The sequence below is a fragment of the Cydia pomonella genome, chromosome 28 (genome assembly GCF_033807575.1).
Source record: "Cydia pomonella isolate Wapato2018A chromosome 28, ilCydPomo1, whole genome shotgun sequence".
Classification (NCBI taxonomy): Eukaryota; Metazoa; Arthropoda; class Insecta; order Lepidoptera; family Tortricidae; genus Cydia; species Cydia pomonella.
In genome coordinates this window covers 1,878,566-1,901,514 of record NC_084730.1, presented here as the reverse complement: position 1 = coordinate 1,901,514, position 22,949 = coordinate 1,878,566, and the positions used below count along the sequence as shown (strand labels likewise).

General features: G+C 37.9%; 1 protein-coding gene across 4 annotated transcripts in view; it reads left to right on the top strand.

The window, feature by feature from the left end:
* Positions 1-22,949, top strand: part of LOC133532855 (P protein-like) — a 45,549-nt gene that overhangs the window by 736 nt on the left and 21,864 nt on the right. For 3 of the 4 annotated variants that reach the window (XM_061871701.1, XM_061871700.1, XM_061871702.1), the window contains exon 2: positions 1,064-1,176. In XM_061871701.1, the coding sequence (XP_061727685.1) occupies positions 1,067-1,176 (110 nt within the window). In that variant the 5' untranslated portion in view covers positions 1,064-1,066. Of the gene's footprint in view, positions 1-1,063; positions 1,177-4,365; positions 4,530-22,949 lie in introns of those variants that run through there. The other variant, XM_061871703.1, reaches the window with a different exon arrangement.

The following is a 22,949-nucleotide window of genomic DNA, read 5'->3' as shown; positions in this document are numbered from 1 at the left end:
TAGATCCACTTACAACTTAATTGAAGGCCTCTTTATAGGCCTCTGGGTAGTTAAAGGATAATGTTTAAGGCCAGTGCATATGCGTACGTCCGCTAAAATGGAGCCGTGTGCGTACACGTCACGCATGCGGTGTGCCACCTCTCATTCGTTTCTGTATATTACAACACGCACGTGCCGTGCACGTTCACGTCACGCATGCGGTGGGCCACCTCTTATTAGTATCTGTATATTACAACGTCCACGTGCCGTACACGTTCATCCGCATACGGTGTGCCACCTCTCATTAGTATCTGTATATTACAGCGCGCACGTGCCGTGCACGTAAACGTCACGCATGCGGTGTGCCACCTCTCATTAGTATCTGTATATTACAGCGCGCAGGTGCCGTGCAGCACGCACCGCCTACAATATTTTCTGCTTTGCCCTAAGGTTGACTGGTAGATAATGCCTCATGGCATTAAGTTCGCTTTTTGTACATTAAGTTTTTCTTTTGTGCAATAAAGTTTTAAATAAATCATAGAATATAGAGCTATATGTACATATATGGCACAATTTTATACAATATAAAAAAAATGGTTGTTAAAACTACTTTTTTTTTATACTACGTCGGTGGCAAACAAGCGTACGGCCCGCCTGATGGTAAGCAGTCTCCATAGCCTATGTACGCCTGCAACTCCAGAGGAGTTACATGCGCGTTGACCGACCCTAAACCCGCCTCCCCCTCGTTGTGCTCTGGCAAACTTACTCACCGGCAGGAACACAACACTATGAGTAGGGTCTAGTGTTATTTGGTTGCGGTTTTCTGTAAGGAGGTACTTCCCCAGTTGGACTCTGCTCCAGATCTGGAATGACATCCACTGGGTGTACTCTACCACACAAAGCGAGGTGACATTCACAATGCCCATACCTCTCTTAAATAGGTACTACTTATTACTTGTTAATATTATAAATTTAAAATATAGACAAATAAATAATACAAATATTTCCGTAGACATTCTTCTTAGGAAGAGAAAGATTTATCGATATTCGGTGTGTACAAGCCTAATGTTCGGTAATCTTGCAGATCATGCCTGACGACTTGTCCAGCTCTGTGTCCGGCAGCTGGCGTGGGCTGAAGCTGGTCACAGTCACCGGGTCCAGCTGCGACGGCGATGTGTCCACCTTGGAGGGTGAACGGTAAGAGAATATCAGACTAAGAAAATTCTTAAGTGGACGAAAGATGCTTAGACACGTATGCTTTAGGGCAGGGGTCATCAAATGGTGGACCGCGGCCTATTTTTTTTAAATAAATTTATTTATTTTTTCACGTAACAACAATACAAGGAATAAACTGATCGTAAGTATAATATGTAAACCATATTACACTTAATACGATCGTGAACGATAAAGCCAATAGATGATACAATTATACTCAACTCAGGACACCATATAAACAATACTCTGTCGCTGGTGGCTCCTAGATGGCAAGTGGTCGCTCGCGCCTTGTGCTTGCCCTTATCGCTGCTTATATGACGTTGGGTGTGACAGCTCTGGATGTAAGTCCAGGGCCGGATTTAGGGGAGGGCAGCCGGGGCTACTGCCCCGGGCCTCCACAAAAGAGGGGCCCCCCACAATTGAGAATTCGGTAAATTTACCATTCTATTTGGAAAAAATTTGGGGCCAGGGGGCCTCCACTCCTTTATTGCCCGAGGCCTCCAGACCTCTAAATCCGGCATTGTGTACGTCACGTGCAGTATTGGTAGGATCGTCGTCGTGGTGTTGTCAACCATGGCGACAACATTTGTGCTGTACACTAGCTATAATAAAATCAAGTAGAAACAGACCGCGATGGTAATTTTGTTTTAAAAACCGGACCCCTGGAGAAACTGATTGGTGACCCCTGCTTTAGAGCCTCATCACAGTGGTGATTTGTGGGGTAGTTGCTAGCGAGGTAAGAACGCAGCAACTTCGCTGCGAGCGCGCAACTGTATCGCTGCGAGCGCGCAACGAATTTTCTTATATTTTTCCTAAATTCCCAGTAGGTACGCAGCGAATTCGTAGCGCTCGCGCCGCTTTCAACTCTCCTACAAATACCTAATCGCCAGTGTGATAAGCAAGGCTCGGAACCGGTTTTTTCTTCATACAAAAAATACCGGTATTCTTACGTTCTTTTTCGTTCTTTGGTTTATTATTTCATGTTTAATGGGACTATCTAATAATGCGAAGTTGTTACCTAAATACATGATCCAGTCCTACGTAAAGAGTATAAAATAATTAAAAATATTGGGCTATTTCGGGATTTAAAAATAAACCGGTTGATAAGGTTCTAACAATAAACTTGTGCTCAGATCATTTTGAACTCCTCGGTCGTTAATTATCGGGCATCATTGCTGATATTCGCGGGAAAAATATTTACAACTCGCTTTTCTGTGAAGGAAAACATCGTGAGGAAACCGGACTAATGCATATAAGGCCTAGTTTACCCTCTGGGTTGGAAGGTTGACAGTCACTTTCGTAAAAACGAGTGCCTACGCCAATTCTTGGGATTAGTTGCCAAAGCCGTGGCAAAATGCCGGGACAACGCGAGGAAGAAGAAATAGAAGGCGTTGGGTTTCTAATATTATAATATAAACTTTCTACCAGACTATAATATTTATCGCATAATTTTAGCCTTACGATTATTATTAACTACTTATTACTAGAGGTGTTTCAAAAGGCCAAATAATTAATCTCTTCTTGTAAGGTTTCACCCATTTTCAGCCGACCTTCCGAGTTTGAGCGTCACTGCGGCTTAGGCCCCAGGGTCAAACTGTCAAAATTAATCCTAGCCGTTTTGACATTCGACTTTATCATCTGAAACCATGGATACAATATAGTTTCTATAGTTATTCAATACGCGTGCGCCCGAGAGGGGCAGAACATACGCAATACGACTAAATTAAAAACACGTTTTAAGATTTCTGAATACATACTAAAACCAACCTGCGTAATTTGGTCGGGTTATTTGTTGGCATACTAAATTTATGGTAAGGATTTAAAAAAAGTGAGACTGTGACCAGGACAAACAATAATAACCCATATAACCATTCCAGTCGCAGAATCAGGTCGCAGAATAATAACCCAGTCTGTGTCGTGTGTTACGTCTTCACGTTTATACACTGAACCGATTTAGATAATGCAATTGGAAATATTAACAGAAATGCAAGGACATAGGACAGTTTTTAGGGTTCCGTACCCAAAAGGTAAAAACGGGACCCTATTACTAAGACTCCACTGTCCGTCTGTCTGTCTGTCTGTTACCAGGCTGTATCTCATAAACCGTGATAGCAAGACAGTTGAAATTTGATGATGTGCAAACAAAAGATTTAATTTGTGACCATTTCGTATTTCGTGTCAGTGACAATATTATGAGGTCTTCTTCTTCATATAAAAAAAAATGTAAGTCATATCTATATTTTTATGTATGACTATATGTGTTTGAACAATAAAAAAAAATAGCTTCCATCAAATCTATGATGATTTTGCCAATGTCAAGTTTCGTTGTAAGTTTTGAATATGCCCGTAGAGCATGACGTTGTTCGGTAGTTGCTTTTAGTCAAGATAGATAGCTGGACTTTACTAAAACATGGTTAAACGCGTTTCAAGATTAGTTTTTCATTAGATGCACACTTCCACGATAGTTCACTGCATAATAAGCTATCCATATTACACTTTAAAAAACATGAACGAGCAAAACACAAATATATTCTCAAGACGTCTTCGCCATCTTGAATCTCAACGACAACCAGTCTCTAGCGACTTTCATGTTGTTTGTCTCTGGGACAAAGTACGAAATGGGACACAAATTAAATCTTTTGACTGTATCTATTAAAAACAGAATAAAATAAATATATAAGTGGGGCCCCATACAACAAACATGATTTTTTTGCCGTTTTTTTGCCTAATGGTACGGAACCCTGCGTGCGCGAGTCCAACTCGCACTTGGCCGTTTTTTTAGGGTTCTGTACCCAAACGGTAAAACGGGACCCTATTACTAAGACTTCGCTGTCCGTCCGTCCGTCCGTCTGTCACCAGGCTGTATCTCATGACCCGTGATAACAACAAATACTAAAAAGTACGGAACCCTCGGTGGGCGGGTCCGACTCGCACTTGGCCGTTTTTTTAACAGTCACCACCAGACGAAGTCGCGGATAGAAGTTATTACGTAGAAATTAGATCATTTCAAATAGCATTATTATTACTCATATTACCTACTTCGTAACCTTACCACATTAATTACCTTATTTATAATAAATTGTGCACATACTTTACCTGTTACAGTTAGCAAGTATTTTAATTATTTCATCTGTAGCCACAATGGTTCTTGTTTACTCACAACAGTGTAACCAGTCCGTAGCCAGACGCCATCGATACCGGCCGTCGGCCATTTTTAAAAAAGTTACCGCGTTTTTTTTTACTCGTGTTGAAAAAGTTTGTCATTGTAGCGTATTATAATTATTATAAATATTCATTGTGTTAATTAACGCTGTAGTGTTTTGTGGATACAAAAGGCATGTGATGATTCGGCTTGAATTGTTTTGAAACGAAAATGTGTATTGTTGTGTGTTTATGTTGTTAATATTAATTTAAAAAGTAGCAAAGTTTTTAAACTTTTACTGCTTAAGAGGGAAGAATAGCTTTGGGATGTTAGCAAAATAACGGTATTTTTTCTATGAAATTCCATTTCGGGAGAAAACATTTTCAACTAACTAAATCTTAACAAATCACTTTGATTTTGATGTCGATCGCTTAAGCATATTATATTCTAGGTTTAAAGCTAGGTCTTGCTTTTATTTTTTTATTGTTTTGCAAATTTTGCAAAAAAAGGAAAACCTATAAACGAAATGTAAAATATTTAGAAGTGGAAAAACGTTTTCTCTTTTTGTACCTATGGACGATCACCTGGTATGGGAAGTACAATATCAGCGATTTCTACTTGTCCTTAGGTTGACTGGTAGAAAATACTTTTTATTTCTAAGGCAGTGTCTTACCTGAGCGAATAACTCGCGAACGCGCGCGGCGCGGGTGAATTCAATCCTTTGATACCTATGGAAGTGTCCTACGTGGGCGATCTCCGAATGCCGTTGGGCCGCCGCGCCGCGCCGCGCCGCGTCGCATAAATTTGCGAGTCATCGCCCACGTAAGCCGCGCTGTTATGCTCTGAAAGAGGGTCGTTGTTGTTCTAAAAAATGATACATTTTTTCTCTAGAGCATTATTGTTGCTAAATTGGAACGCTCAATAAATACTTTTTTTTTACATACATTGGCGGTGCGTCTAAAATATTCACTGGGTTTATTTGGTTTACTGTTTGTTTAGGATTTTCATACTTAATTAAGTTCCCAGCTGTATCTTAATGGGCAAGCCGGTTGGTGAGACCCGAGCTCCACGGACGCTTCGCAAATTGGTTTTCGCAGAAACGATCTGTACCTACATTGTAGGTCGTGATTTACTATTGACACTTGAGGCTTTTGAGGAAACATTAGTGGTCAATTTATCATACAAACTTTCTCAACATTTTCCTTTAAGGATTTTGGCTTTAGATGACTAATTTTTTATATGAATTCAATATTACTACCTGTGTCTTTACGTTTTGCTTTTTTGATATTTTTGTTTTTATAAGAACTAAGTAGGTTTCATTAAAAAGCGCTAAAAACGGCCAAATAAAAGAGCTGTAAACAGACGTCTAGCATACAAAAATGGCAACAATAAACCCGACAATCAACGATCAGACAGAGATCATTCCTTTCTCATTTCGCGGAGGAGGAAAATGTCGAGAACGAAACTTAGATTTCTGGGATTTTTACGCAGGGTTTCCGTCTGAGCTGCAGTTGTTCTTATCGGCGATAAGTTATCGCACAAATTTTAGGAGTTCAGTTATATATGTATTTCCTCTTAAACTGGTAAGAGGGGGCAGAAAGCCAGGCCAGAAGGAAAAAGATTATTTATTTATTTTCAAACACATGTCCGGCTCACAGCGGAGGCCAAACACAAGGACATGGAAAAAACATGTCAAAACATATATACAAAATCATATTAATAACAAATAAACAAGTAATAAGAAAAAAAATTTCATAATAATTCAAGATAAAAATTACTACATTTTATAACATTAACATTTTTTAGGCATATCTCCCAACCGCCTCAGTCTAGGGACGTCTGATAAAAACAATTGAAATATAGGGATATTTTCGAGCACAAAACACTCAAGTTATCATTAAAAAGGTCAGCATCCTGGACCAAGCAAACTAAACCGTTTAAAAGTGTAAGGGCTCTTGACGTGGGCGCTCGGCGCGCTTACCGCGTGCGCGTCGCGGGGACTGCGAACAGTGCGTGCCGGCGTCGAGCGCCTGTGCGCACATAGTCATTGGGACCGAACAGCCGTATTGCTCGAGAGCACACAAGGATTATCCACTTTGCCACGGAAAAGCAAGACATAATGGATCGCGAGAAGCATTTTCCTCTGGAACTCTAGCGTCTCCATTCCGACCATATCTGCCACAAACAACGAGGGATAGAGAAAAGGATAGAGGCCGTATAGCCTCTTGTAGAGATACCGAGCGATTTTTTTGGACTCTCTCAATAATATCCCTATACTTTTGGTCGTTTGGATCCCATATGATGCAGTTAAACTCCAGTCGGCTACGGACAAAAGCATTGTACAAGACTAACGCAATCCTAGTGTCTCGGAACTGGGAAACGGTCGGCATGATAAAACCCAGGTTTTTATTAGCCTTTTTACACACGTCAAGAATGTGATCATGGAAGGTCAGACCTTTTTCAATTGTGACCCCTAAATCCCGTATACTATTAACACGCTAAAGGGGAAAGCCTTGTAGACAATAAGGGAAATTCTTAGGCGTTTCGGAACGGAAAAAGGAAATTACTTTGCACTTAAACAACCGATTGATCACAGTCCATTCGGCTAGAATTCCCGAAGTAATCTGCAGTCTCGAACATCAGCCACTGGCTGCAGGACTTTAAGGTCGTCAGCAAACACCAGGCATCTAGAATTGCTAATAGCAGAGGGAAGATCGATAATCATCGTCAAAAATAGAGTAGGTCCTAGATTACTGCCTTGAACCGTAAGAACTATTATTTAATATGTGCCTTGACTCACACCTGAGCGAGTAAATTAGTCTTTTGATCTAAAACCTCCTAGCTGGACATATTGCCTCTGATCTTTGAGATAGTTCGAAAAAAATTTAAGCAGAATGACGAGAGCTTGATCAATAACATGTCATTATCAACCAAGTCAAAAGCCTTTCGAAAATCAAAATAGGCAGCATCGACTTGCTTGCCCCCATCCAACTGGGATTGATATGGCGTACAGCGCGAAGGTGTAGCTTAGAATCTGCCCTTATACGAGGTATTTATTTAGTCACCTGCAATAATTTACGGAGTGAATATATAGGTCATACTGAGCAACTTTTACTATGGAACCAACCCCGAAATCGAGAAAAAAAATGTACTCTCCCATGGAAAATGTCAAGGTCACACAGCCAAAATGTATGAAACAGCCAATTTTATTTCGCGATTTCGGGTTTGGTCCCATAGTGAACGTTTCTCAGTATGGCCTATATACACTTAGGAGCAAAACTGCGCCAATAGTAGAATATTAGTAGAAGTTGGAGAAGTTGATGTCGATCAAGGGGAGGGGCACATGGTTAATACATAAGTACATAACAGTAATCCTTGAAATTTTCTACAAATCCGCCTAACATATGATGTACTTGGCATTTATGGTTATTTTGTAATTTCGAATCGAAAAGTAGAAAAAAAAAATTTTTTTCCAATATTTTTATTTCCTCCTATGGAAACTCCAAATAGGGAACCATACATAATAAATTCAGTCAGTAAATTATTGCAGGTGACTAAATCAATATTCTGTATAGTATAGCTTTCGTGTGATTTCAAAGCAATTGTGCTGGATTAAAACGTATAAAACTCCATTATAAATAACTACAATTTTGCGTTCGCACCCTCTTGTATGATATCGGCGATAAGCAGTGTTCGTGTTAATCTAAGAAGAATTACAAACACGTTGGTAATGTTTGTAAACATCTCAACCTGTAACGGAAGCATTGTAACTGGGTTTTGCATAACACGTGTACTATTGACTCCTTTTTTAGGGTTCCGTACCAAAAATGTACAAAAGGAACCCTTATGGTGCGACTCTGTCCGTCCGTCCGTCTGTCACATCGCTAAATATCACGAGAACCACTTAAGCTATCGATTTGAAATTTGGAATAGTTATGAACCAGGCTAACCCGCACACATTGAAAGTATTATTTATTTATTTATTTTTGTTAAATATGGAAAATGCCCAATATGAAGAGGAGGCAAAATTTCAAAGTCTAGTGACTAGGTCAATTGGGGTATCATTTGAAGAGCTCAAATTGTACCTTCCAAATAATTTTTTTATTAATTTTTTATAGAGAAAAATAAATGATTTATGAAGGAAAATGTGAAAAAATAGCCCCCCCCCCCCCTTATCTCCGAAGTTTACCGACGAAAAATTATGATTTTTTTACATTATATTAACTTTACTATAAATTTTATAGGAAAAATATAATCAGACTTCTATCTTGGAAACTTTTTGTAATCAACAAAAAACCTGTCGATTTCAGTTTGCAATTTAACCAGCTTTACGTCTGTTTATTCCACCACATTTTTTAATGGGATTACATAATTTTTGAAATCGGTTCACATGATAGTAGTGAATTATCCTCGAAAAATCATAATTAGTTAGACAATTTGCCGATAGATGGCGCTGTACTCAATTATACTTAGTATAGGTACTTCTGTCAAGTCTTACGCCTTTATAGTCACACGAGATAATTCGAAGTTTGAACGGAACCCTCGGTGCGCGAGTAAAACGAACTCGCTCTTGACCGGTTTTTTTTACTTGACACAATTTTATGCATCTGTGTTTATTTTTTATGATCAAAATAAACAGTAACAAAGTGGTACGGTGGTGGTGGTCTTAACTACCAGAGCATAGTTAATTTTGAAAATATTTCGGGCGCTTATCAAGTTATCACTTATGACAGTTGTGACGGCGCGTCATTAAATGCGACGTTTTGAGTTAAAATAGGAGTACATTGCTTGCTGTAACCCTAGTGTACATTTATTCGATGGCGTGACGTGACGAACGAGTGATTTTCTTGGGTGAAATTGATTTGGGCAATAAATTTAATAGGATTTATTTCAAAATTTACTATTTTCAAATAAGACTCGAAAATAATTAAAATGAAAATAGTAGTGCGTTAAGTCTCATTTTGTATGGTATTTTGAGATTTATTTGCCCTTTGATTATGCGGTCGTATCAAACGCTGTACTTATATCAAATTATGTAAACATATTTTCCATTATGTTCATATCTGGAGAGGAAACTAAAGGGAGAGGGACTAAGTTCGATGTTTTTTTGGCGAAAACCTACGGCCGAAGCAAGAGTTTTATACCGAAACCTACCGAAACCGAAACTTCGGTCAACACTAAATATAATAAAGGTATCACATATCCCAGTCACCAGATGCCATGAAGTAATCATTGGAAATAAACCATGTGTCACACTTGCCCTGTATAATTGTAGCGTGAACAATAGAATCATCGGAAAAATAATCGCAGTGCTAATTACGCAAACTTAGTGCCTCATTTGCTTAAGAATCTAGTAATGGAGTTCAATAATTAATCAGACTTTTAATAAGTTTCGTGGCGTTGAATCTCTAGGTCCATGGGGTCCCAGCGCGCACAAGTTTTTTTGCAGAAATCGCGAAGCATCTGGTTGACGTAACTGGTGACTGAAGAGCTGACGGCTTCCTCCCACAACGTATCAGTATTTTGATACAACGAGGTAATCCCGCTGCATCCTTGGTACAAAGCCTCAAGGGCCTATTTTAGATTTAAACTAGTTATATTAATACTGTGTATACATCCATTATGTATATTGTTACTGTAAATAAAAAGATATTAAACAGAATTAACATTTCATAAAAAATAAGTTTCATAAATATATATGCGGGAATATTTTCTTAAAACATTAATTACAAAGGCTAGCTACCTTTAAAAAATGTAAACCGCCCAAGAAGACCTAATATCATGTAGTACGTAAGAACTTACACATACGGATGCATATGTAGATGTGCACGCACACATACATAGCTAGTTTCGGATGCAAATCAGAGATAGCGCTTCGAAATTAGTTTCCTTAAAATGCTTCAAGAGGGCTCTCTTTTCCTATATACTTACTTTACTCTTTGGGCCAAGGGGCCTAGCGCGAAAACCAAAATTCACAAATTGCGGGGATCTTGCTCTCATACTCCAATGAACACGCCTTCAAATGACCGAGAAAGAAACCCGCAATTTGCGAACTTAGATTTTCGCGGTTATAGCCCTGCACAGCGGTGTCACGCACATGAATTCGAGCCAATCGTGCATTCTAACGCCACAACGCGATTGGTTGATGAGTTCGCATCACGCGCGCGATTGGTCGCAACTAGTTCCGTTAGACTGCACTATTGGCTCGAATTCGTGAGTGACACCACTGAACTAGCACCATTCTTAGTGCCTACAGTCCTTAGATATATGTCAATGGTTTAAAAAAAAGCTATGACATAACGCGAAGCCATTTACCGCAAACATAATGAATCTTGCTTAGTATCTTCATATTTAACAGGAGTACGAACACTCAATAGCAATAGAAACGGACTGCTTTGTATCAATAGATCTGCACAAAGAGACCCGTCTTTTTTGCTCTCAAGTATACTGAGTCTTGTTACCGGAAGACAATGGAAGATTAAATTAATGGCGCATTTTTTCCGACACACTGATTAAAAACGTAGGAGGTAAACCGTTGGAAATTGTTTACAATAACTATTTATATAGTTACTGAATATAATCAGAACCCCTAGTGTAAATTTATTCGATAGCGTGACGTGACGTACGCGTTTGCGTTAAGTCTCATTTAGTATGGGATTTAGAAACAGCGCGCCAAGCGGGACGTTTTGGAAACTCAAAATCCCATACAAAATGAGACTTAACGCAAACGCGTACGTCACGATTCGCTATCGAATAAATTTACACTAGGGGTTACTGAGCTATTAGCGAGGTTAAATTGGAGTCAAATAGTTAATTTTGATAGGATAGTTTCAATAGATAAAAAAAATACAAAAATGTGAGTGTTTACTACTGTTGTATAAACAGCTTACTCAATTTCCCGGTAGATGGCACTTTTCATTTTTACAACTAACGAACGCTTGTCTACCGTGGATTTTATATGGTAATCATTTTGTTTTGGAGTGTAAGTACAGCCAAGTAAACAGGCTACTGTTTATAGTTATTAAACAAGTTGTTTAATTTTGAGCTTTCGAGACCAGTACCCCTAGTGTCTATAAATTCGATTTCCAAACGTGACGTACGCGTTTGCGTTTAGTCTCATTTTGTATTGGATTTCGAAAGAGCGCGCCAAGCGGGACGTTTTGGAACCTCAAAATCCTATACAAAATGAGACTTAACGCAAACGCGTTCGTCACGTTATGATGTCGATCAAAGTTACACTAGGGGTACTGAGTACAGAATATATAACTGTTTAGGTATCGTAAATTAAATTATTTATTTGTTATTGTAGTATTTAATTGAAAAATAATTATAACCTTATTAAATTAACCTAAAACTCTTGCACTTATATTAAATTTGTACTTTAGCGTGTACTTGCGCTCTCTAGGAAAGGTATCCACGGAAGACCAGCGTCGAGATCCTTACGCAGTGGCTTACGTGAGCGAATAACTCGGGATGCGACGCGGCGCGGCGCGGCGGCCCAACGGCATTCGCATTCACAACGAGATCTCCCACGTAGGACACTTCCATAGGTATCAAAGGATTGAAGTCACCCGCGCCGCGCCGATTCGCGTTCGCGAGTTATTCGCTCACGTAAGCCGACACCTTAGTGGTATCTTGACATTAAGCTGAGTGGAGACCTTTTCAGTGACGCTTAATAATAAATTGGTTCTGTCGTCTCATGTAATACCTAAATTTAAGCGTTTTCTGATAAATTTATTCTATTCTAAAGTTAAAAATAGTTTTAGGTAACTATACTTATCTTATCTAAACTGACGATTCTTATTGGGAGATATTATTTGTGTTCTTTTATTAATTTATCGTTTTTATTTTTATTGTTCTTGTATTTTCGTAAGTTTTGACATTGTAAATTTATATTTTGGATTTTGTAAGTATTTACCTACTTACTGTTATTCTAATTGTATTGACAATCCTTATTGAAGCTATTATTTTATTTCATTAGTACTGTTATTATTTTCATTTTTATTTTATTTTGACGATCATGATAGAAATTCTTATATTTTTGACATCAATGCAAATTTATTATGTAATTGTCTTTCATGAAATAAATCATCTAATCTAATCTATCCAAACACGTACTCGTGAACTACATGCGAGAGGGACTTTTAGTTAAGTTTTTTAGCTATATGCTTATTGATGCCACCTTATCCGATCGATTAGCTATCGCTATCGCACGAGTAACCAGATAAAACCGGTATTTTTCCACTTGACAGCTGGTATAGATAAACCTTTCAATAGATTAATTCATGTGAAAACTGACGCTTTCGTTTCGACTTTACAGCTCAATAAGTTATTTGTCGAAAAAAAATATTTTCAAATCGATGGCTACTTTTCTTTCCATAGGCAACTAATACTCATGAAGATAATTTCTAACAGCCCCAAAAACAATTAAGAGGCTGTCAACACCCAATGTCCTTAGAATTGATGTTACTTAAACAGTTCTTTAAGAAAGACTATTTGTTTTAGTCAAGTAAGAAAAATATATGTTCATATTAATTATATTTCAAAGACCGTGGTTGTACTCGATACATGATTGAACGAAATCGGCTCGATAGAAAATAATTGCAAAGATTGGTCTTAAAATCACAATGAAACGGTTTTATGTCTTTATTGTTTTGACTTATGGATCTGCAATTAAAATCACAATTTCAAAACATTTATATCTAAACCGCTGTTGAGTAAAATATTACACTAATAATCCACTTTTTTATTTAAATATTTTTCCTATTATTCCCTTGCCCAGGCCCAGTAACATGCGACAGTGCTATCTCATTTACTCCGATACAAATAGACAGTGTGCGCGCTTTAGGTATTGACAGCCTCTTAAGTTGCGTTGTTTTATCACAGAGTTCCTATGGCCACCTCCTGTGTCCATCATCAGATCAGCTCAATGGTAGGTACCATAGGTAATTTTGCATTGTCACCCGACTTAGGTAGGTATATATGTATGCAAATCAAATTGTCAGCTTCATCGGAAACCGGGAAGTGGGTCAAATTTAACTTGCAAGATTTTATATTACAGACACCGGGACAGGTAAAGCCGCTCTGAAGCTGAACCCCTCCATACCCTAGAGTACATTTATTCGATATCGTGACTTGACGTACGCGTTTGCGTTAAGAGGCTGTCAACACCCAATGTCCTTGGAATTGATGTTACTTAAACAGTTTTTTAAGAAAGACTATTTGTTTTAGTCAAGTAAGAAAAATATATGTTCATATTAATTATATTTCAAAGACCGTGGTTGTTTGTACTTGATACATGATTGAACGAAATCGGCTCGATAGAAAATAATTGCAAAGATTGGTCTTAAAATCACAATTAAACGGTTCTATGTTATTATTGTTTTGACTTATGGGTCTGCAATTAAAATCACAAATTCAAAACATTTATATCTAAACCGCTATTGAGTAAAATATTACACTAATAATCCACTTTTTTATTTAAATAATTTTCTTATTATTCCCTTGCCCAGGCCCAGTAACATGCGACAGTGCTATCTCATTTACTTTGATACAAATAGACAGTGTGCGCGCTTTAGGTATTGACAGCCTCTTAAGTCTCATTTTGAATGGGATTTAGAAACAGCGCGCTAAGCGGGTCGTTTTGGAAACTCAAAATCCCATACGAAATGAGATTTAACGTAAACGTGTACGTCACGTCACGCTATCGAATAAATTTACACTAGGGTACAGTCTAAAATCTTAGGCACCAAAATGTGTGTAAGCCAGTGATATTAAATGAAGTTTAAGAAAATATTGCTAAGACGTTAGACGTAGACACTAAAAACTAAAGTAACAGAACACTGGTACAGTTAGTCCAATCTAATTTGGCAGTGATTTTTATAGCTCAGACTCAGAAAGTTACGTCAACTTAGCCTGGTCTATGATCTAACTAACATTCTCTCACAAACAAGAGTTCGTTGACCGGTTCCAACTGGTACGGACCGGTTCAATCCAGTTATGTGCGCCATTTTGGAATTTTACCAGAGGCCAATTCGAACTTACATTATGATGTAAAAATAATGTAATTTTGTTATCATTTGTCCGTGCGTCTCGTTCGCGCCTGCCCATGTTCGAACTCGGAACAAATATGAAAAAATACACGTGTGATGTAACAAAATGATATCATTTTGACATCAAATATAAGTTCAAATAGGCCTACTGGCTGGGTTTTACCAAACGTAGAGATGTTTTTTCCATGAGTGCGCATAAAAAAGTGTAAGTCTGTATTTTATATAATAATTGAATTAATTGAAAATATTTCGCTCCGCACTGGCATCGGCGCGGCGTATGATTTTGTGCCGATGGGTAGTGAGTAAATACCCCTTAAAAATATATTTATTATAATTTTTAATACTTAATCCAGTAGTGGCCTTCAATTTATACCCATATTTCAAATTGATATGCCCCTTTCAGCACTCTAAATAGTTTATACCCACCAATTTGGGTATAAACGAGTAAATACGGGTATATTGAGTAAATGTTCAGTAAGTATTTAAATAAATAAATATTATAGGACATAATTACACAAATTGACTAAGTCCCACAGTAAGCTCAATAAGGCTTGTGTTGAGGGTACTTAGACAACGATATATATAATATATAAATATTTATAAATAATTAAATACATAGAAAACACCCATGACCCAGGAACAAATATCCATGCTCATCACACGAATAAATGCCCTTACCAGGATTTGAACCCGGGACCATCGGCTTCATAGGCAGGGTCACTATATACCCACGAGGCCAGACCGGTCGTCAAAAAACTATTTATCGGATGCTTTGAGTAAATACCGAGTAAATGCTCAGTATTTTTTAAATGGTTGAGAAAAACGTAGGTATGGGGTAGATATGTCGATAAAATTCATCGTACTTATGGTTAACGGCTTCACTATACAAACACATTTCGTATATCAATGCATTAATATTTTATTATTTAGTAAATTTGGACTTTATTTTAACGTTAAGTAGATTGTAATATTATGGCATTTTGATTTTTGTATTATTTGGACATGTGATATTATGTAATAATGTGGATAAATTAATTAATTCTAAATATTTTATTAGAGAAAACATTATAAAGCCGAATGCCCAATATTCGGCAAAGTGGCGAATAGGCCGAATACCGAATAGTTGCCGAATAGTCGTGGCATCTCTACTCTAAAATGCTGACATTCGTTCACATTTACTTCGTTTACAATTAGCCACATGAGCAAATTTTAATTACACAGTTTCCACCTGATCAAACATTAACGATGACCTTTAAACTATTTTTAAACTCGGTTAATATCGTCCACACAGCAACTGACAATTTTAAACCTTAATACAAAGACATAAGATCCATTGATGTCCAGTGAAAAGTGTTATTGTTAGTACGCAATGACAAAGACTAGTAAATATACTAGACTGACAACCATACATTTCTCAATTGTAAATATTATCCGCACTAATCACTACCTATTTTGATCTTTGTTTGGCCTCAGGGTTAACTGGTAGAGAATGCCTTCTAGCATTAAGTTTACTATTTGTACAAATATTACCGTGCAATAAAATTTTATTAAATAAATCTCCATAACAATACCAAGTTTCTTGCTTGCCAATTTATTTTACAAACTTATATTTAGTTTCACTTGTCCCGTTGTCTGTAATCAAATCTTGCAAGTTAAATTTGACCCACTTCCCGGTTCCCGATGAAGCTGAAAATTTGCATACATATGTAAGTCGGGTGACAATGCAATATTACGGTACAATCGAGCTGATCTGATGATGGAGACAGGAGGTAGTCATAGGAACTCTGTGATAAAACAACGCAACCTAATTTGTTTGGGGTTCTTAGAATTGTCTCGATAAGTATTAGTAGCCTGTGGAAAGAAAAGTACAGTTAGCGATAAAAACTTCAAACAATTTTTTTTACAAAAAAATTATTCTATTGTTGCTTACGTAATAACCTCTGTAACCTACTGTTATTTAATGACTTCTAAACGTAAAATTTGGCTTTCTTAACAGCTGTCAAATACACAAAAGTACAATAAAAGCACATTAGTCATATTCTTATTTAACATTTTAAGATTGTCTAAAAACTCTACTTGCTTTATTTACGCTTTGGATAAATTTTTGTGACAATATTAGTCACGGCCTCTCAAGTAGAAATTTACGTTTTAAAATTATAATTGTAGTAGGGTGGCAGTTTACATACGCAAATAATTAAAATACAAAAATAAGATTTGTCACCTACCTACAACAGTGACACTTACTTTCATGCATGAAAAATATTTTTCTTTTGTAAACATTCCTACCTGAGTTTAAAAACATTAAATTAAACATATTTCTTTATTGCCCTAATGCATAGTATATTAACAGATTCCTTATGTTATAAGAAGAAAAAATGTGAATGATAACTATATACTTAAATGCATTTTTACGGCGTAAATAGCGAAAACTTATTGGTCATGATTTTTTTGCACAGCCCTAAATCTTTTTGCATAATCTTTAATTTTGATTCATTCTTTTTAATTTTGATTTTTTGCAGAGCGGTTTCACTGGCGGCTGGCTTTTAATATAAAGTGGCGCGTGGTATAAAGAATAAAAAATCTCTATACCACGTCAGTGGCAAACAAGCATACGGCCCGCCTGATGGTAAGCAGTTACCGTAGCCTATGGACGCCTGCAACTGCAGAGGTGTTACATGCGCGTTGCCGACCCTTTAAAAACCTGCTACTTATACTTTAGCAATTTGTTAGTTTTTGGGGCAGGTACAATAGATATCAGTACCCCTAGTGTAAATAAATTCGATTTCGAAACGTGACGTACGCGTTTGCGTTTAGTCTCATTTTGTATTGGATTTAGAAAGAGCGCGCCAAGCGGGACGTTTTGGAAACTCAAAATCCTATACAAAATGAGACTTAACGCAAACGCGTTCGTCACGTTATGATGTCGATCAAATTTACACTAGGGGTACTGGTCTGTTAAAAACATTTGAATCTCACAGAAAGTACATTCGATTGCCATCTTTCAAAAAAGTATGGAGGTTGTCAGTCTTCTTTATTTACTAGACTCTAGTAATGACAATTATACAACGGGAAACTGCTAATAAAGTAGTCAGGAATATGCAAACAAACATGTTTGTTGAAGAACTGTGAACTGACAATAAATAAACCGTATTATAAAGGCATACGATCGAACGGTGGTCAGTTATTTTAGTTCATGTTGCTGCAGTATTAGTTATGAAGATTAGCGATCTCTAATATGATTATTACATTAAGTACACGAAGTCAAATACTTCGGTTTTGTAATTGATTCGGGACTAACGTGGGCATCTCATACAGATGCGACGTGTAAACGTCTCGCTTCTGCGTGCTTCGCGTTGTCTAGGCTAACTAACAGTCTTTCTGAGGAAAACCTAAGGAAGGCCTACTATGGTTACTTCCATTCTATATTAAGAGGCTGTCAATACCTAAAGCGCGCACACTGTCTATTTCTATCGGAGTAAATGAGATAGCACTGTCGCATGTTACTGGGCCTGGGCAAGGGAATAATAAGAAAAATATATAAATAAAAGTGGATTATTAGTGTAATATTTTACTCAACAGCGGTTTAGATATAAATGTTTAGAAATTGTGGTTTTAATTGCAGACCCATAAGTCAAAACAATAAAGACATAGAACCGTTTACCTAATTGTGATTTTAAGACCCATCTTTGCAATTATTTTCTATCGAGCCGATTTCGTTCAACCATGTATCGAGTACAACCACGGTCTTTGAAATATAATTAATGTGAACATATATTTTCCTTACTTGACTAAAACAAATAGTCTTTCTTAAAAAACTATTTAAGTAACATCAATTTCAAGGTCATTTGGTGTTGACAGCCTCTTAATCTACGGTGTAGATCTATGGGGTACTGCTGCGGACCGTGAGAGGCTATTTAAATAACAAAAGCGTGCCCTCCGCATTATGACAAAAAAACCACTCGACCATCCGGCTAAAGAACTGTTTAAAAAAGCGGCCAAGTGCGAGTCGGACTCGCCCATGAAGGGTTCCGTACCATTTATGACGTATTAAAAAACTACTTACTAGATCTGGTTCAAACCAATTTTCGGTGGAAGTTTGCATGGTAATGTATATCATATATTTTTTTTAGATTTTTCATTCTGTTATTTTAGAAGTTACAGGGGGGGGGGGGGGACACACATTTTTTCACTTTGGAAGTGTCTCTCGCGCAAACTATTCAGATTAGAAAAAAATGATATTAGAAACCTAAATATCATTTTTGAAGACCTATCCCTAGATACCCCACACGTATGGGTTTGATGAAAAAAAAAATTATTTTTTATTTTTTATGACGTATTAAAAAAAAACTACTTACTAGATCTCGTTCAAACCAATTTTCGGTGGAAGTTTGCATGGGAATGTATATCATATATTTTTTTTAGATTTTTCATTCTGTTATTTTAGAAGTTACGGGGGGGGGGGGACACACTTTTTACCACTTTGGAAGTGTCTCTCGCGCAAACTATTCAGTTTAGAAAAAAATGATATTAGAAACCTCAATATCATTTTTAAAGACCTATCCATAGATACCCCACACGTATGGGTTTGATGAAAAAATATTTTTTGAGTTTCAGTTCTAAGTATGGGGAACCCCAAAATTTATTGTTTTTTTTCTATTTTTGTGTAAACATCATAATGTGGTTCATAGAATACATCTACTTACCAAGTTTGAACAGTATAGCTTTTATAGTTTCGGAAAAAAGTGGCTGTGACAGAATCGGACAGACAGACGGACATGACGAATCTATAAGGGTTCCGTTTTTTGCCATTTGGCTACGGAACCCTAAAAAACATACAACCGAATTGATAACTCCTTTTGAAATCTTGAAGTCGGCTAATAAAATAACTATTTAGGGCGCATACGAATACTTTTATTCATGTTATTGACCGTGTGACCGCTTTTGTAAGTTTATCTGGCTGTTTAATTCTCCTCTAACATACTTACGTTACCTAGTGTGTACATAATAGAAGTATGCAAATACCTGAGACAAAATCTTGATCAGATCCCTACTCATAGCCAACTGCGAGGTAGCGTTACGCGCAGACGTAATCAGTTGGTTGGTCGTGCCCGCGTGCCGCCTCGTGAAAACTAGGAAGTCTATGCACGTAATTGACGTGTTTTGACGACCAGTTTGGCCCAGTGGGTAGTGACCCTGCCTACGAAGCCGATGGTCCCGGGTTCAAATCCTGGTAAGGGCATTTATTCGTGTGATGAGCATGGATATTTGTTCCTGAGTCATGGGTGTTTTCTATGTATTTAAGTATTTATAAATATTTATATATTATATATATCGTTGTCTAAGTACCCTCAACACAAGCCTTATTGAGCTTACTGTGGGACTTAGTCAATTTGTGTACTAATGTCCTATAATATAAAAAAAAAAAAAAAAAAATGGGAATCAGACTGTACAACATACTGGACGATGAAATAAAGCAAGCTTCTAGCGATGCGATATTTGTCCGCAAACTAAAAGCTACTAGAAATGGCTTGCTATACCATTGACGAGTTTTTCGATGGCCACGGGTCATTGCCTCAATCGTGTACCTACTAAAATATATAGGAATATAATAATATCTCGTTATCTTAATATGTATTGTAATATTTGTAATGCTATATGAGTCTAAAGTTATTAATACATGAGTATAGTGAATAATCAAATAATGTAATAGACATCCAATGTAAAATCTATGACAAGATAATTGTATATAAAATGACTTGTAAATGTAAATATTTACCAATAAATATCATATCATATCATATCATAACTTATGTGTTTATGTTTTAAATTTCCCTATTGTATTATACTTGATATAGCTTATCACGAAGTAATTATAATTATTTATTTACAATAACAATATACATAATGGATTACTATAACTAGCTTAAATCTAAACAGACAGAGGACAGAGGATTACTATAGGGAGCGTGCATGAACTGTAGGAGGCAGCACAGGAGCCGTCAGATTTTTGGCGCGAGGCGTAAATGTGATGCTTATTGTTCCGATGTAGCCCACAAGATGGTAGACCTTCCAACGCGCACGGTCCCTATAACTAGCATAAATCTAAAATAGGCCCTTGAGGCATTGTACCAAGGATGCTGGCGGTATTTCCCCGTTATATCGCAATGCTGATACGTTGTGCGAGGAATCTCTTCGGTCACCAGTTACGTCAAACAATGTTACGCGATTACTGCAAAAAACTTGTGTGCGCTGGGAATAAAATAATCCTGATTCTAAAATGACAGTTCGGCTGGACAAATTGGGGCAAAGGATTGTCATTTTAGTACTCGTATCTGGGATGTAAACTACAGTGTACATTTTTGATACGTGCACATATTCCAAGGGTGGATATTATATATTTACCTAAATGAATGATTTTTTAAACTTTTTACTAAAACAACTTAATGTCTTTTACTTTTCCTTATTTGACAAAACACACCAACGGAAGGAGATCTCCAGGAGAATCCAGCTGGGTTGGGCGGCATTCAATAAACTGGCGGACATCCTCAAACCCGTTAACATTCCACAATGCCTGAAAACTCGCCTCTTTAACCAATGTGTCCTGCCCACCATGACCCACGGTGCCGAGACATGGACGCTCACTAAGGAGACTGTGCATAAAATTCGAGTGGCACAGAGAGCCATGGAGCGCGCCATGCTCGGCATCAAACTTCAAGACCGAGTGAGGAATATCGAGATCCGACGTCGCACCAAGGTGCAAGACGTCGGACACGTCATTACCAAATTAAAATGAAGCTGGATGGGACATGTTGCCAGGCAGAGTGATGGCAGGTGGGCCAAAATGCTAACGGAATGGTGGCCGCTTTCAGACGAAAGGAGTGCCTGGCGTCCGTTGGCTCGTTGGGTGGACGACATTCGGAAGACTGCGGGTCACTTCTGGATGAGACTGGCTCGGGACCGGGATAAGTGGCGTACTAGAAGAGAGAGGCCTATGCTCAGCAGTGGGCGATAAAAGGCTGATATGATTGATTGATGATTGATGATTGACTTTTCCTTATAAAATATTTCAGTATTGAGTAATGTATCATTGCGTTGTTTTCATGCCAAACGTCGCGCTTACTGACTCAACGCTGACATATGTACGCCACAAATATGTAGCTGGTAACTACTACCAAGGGTGGCATACTTGCGACGTTGAGGCTTTCGGCTGACGATACAGCTGCACCAGGGCCAACTTTAGTACTTGGTATATGGGCCGGGCCAGGGAGTCTACGCAAGTAGCATCCCAGACAAGGGGCCGGTGCATACTCTAAGGCATAAGCGTCATTCCATCAGGCCTCTTGCCATCGACCCTGGCCGGGCTGTTAGGCTCGAGGACCTCCGGCACCTTGGCAGTGGCAAGGGCTCTTCGGATGACGTCGTGCGTCGTGCCGAGGGATTCTTCCAGCATTCCTGCTGCGCGAGAGATGAGAGGCCGTAGTGAATTGGCGTCTGTGATAATACACTTTTTAGGGTTCCGTACCTAAAGTGTCAAACGGGACCCTATTACTGAGACTCCGCTGTCCGACCGTCCGTCCGTCTGTCACCAGGCTGTATCTCATGAACTGTGATAGTGAGCCAGTTGAAATTTCTACAGATTATGTATTTCTGTTGCCGCTATAACTATAACAACAAATACTAAAAACAGAATAAAATAAATATTTATTTCCAATCTCTAGGTTCTCATCCAATCACCGAAGTTAAGCAACGTCGGGCGGGGTCGGTACTTGGATGGGTGGCCGTTTTTATAGATAATGGTACGGACCCTGTGCGAGTCCGACTCGCACTTGGCCGATTTTTTTAATCATCTGACGGTAAGCAATTACGTACGGTCGTCCATGGACACCTGCAACACCAGAAGGGTTGCAATGCCGCTGCCGGGATTAAGATGGGAATACACTTTTTTCTTGAAAGTTTTGATGGTCGTAGGCATTGGTCCGGATATACGTAGGTACATGTTTCTTTGACCATATTAGGGTTCCGTATCCAAAGGGTAAAAACGGGACCCTATTACTAAGACTCCACTGCCCGTCTGTCTGTTTCTCTGTCAACAGCCTGTATCTTACGAACCGTGATAGCCAGACAGTTGAAATTTTCACAAATGATGTATTTCAGTGGCCGCTATAACAACAAATCCTAAAAATAGAATAAAAAAAAAATTTAAGTGAGGCTCCCATAAAACAAACGCGATTTTTTTGCCGTATTTTACCTAGTGGTACGGAACCCTTCGCGCGCGAGTCCGACTCGCACTTGTCCGGTTTTTTTGCTTTAATATAATATCATTTATGTAATGTACCTACTTCCTTCGTATATGTTTAGGCTATTTATGATTCTTTGTCCAGACAATTCATTAACATAAATCTAAATAAACACACAGTGAACACTGCATACGAGTATAATATTTTTTAGACATAAACAGTAAAGTTCCTTCTATATTTAGAAATTAACACATATAGGTCAAGGAAGGGTTCTAATTTTAAGCTTCGTTGGGTAAATGAGCACCTCCGTAATGGATTTAACAT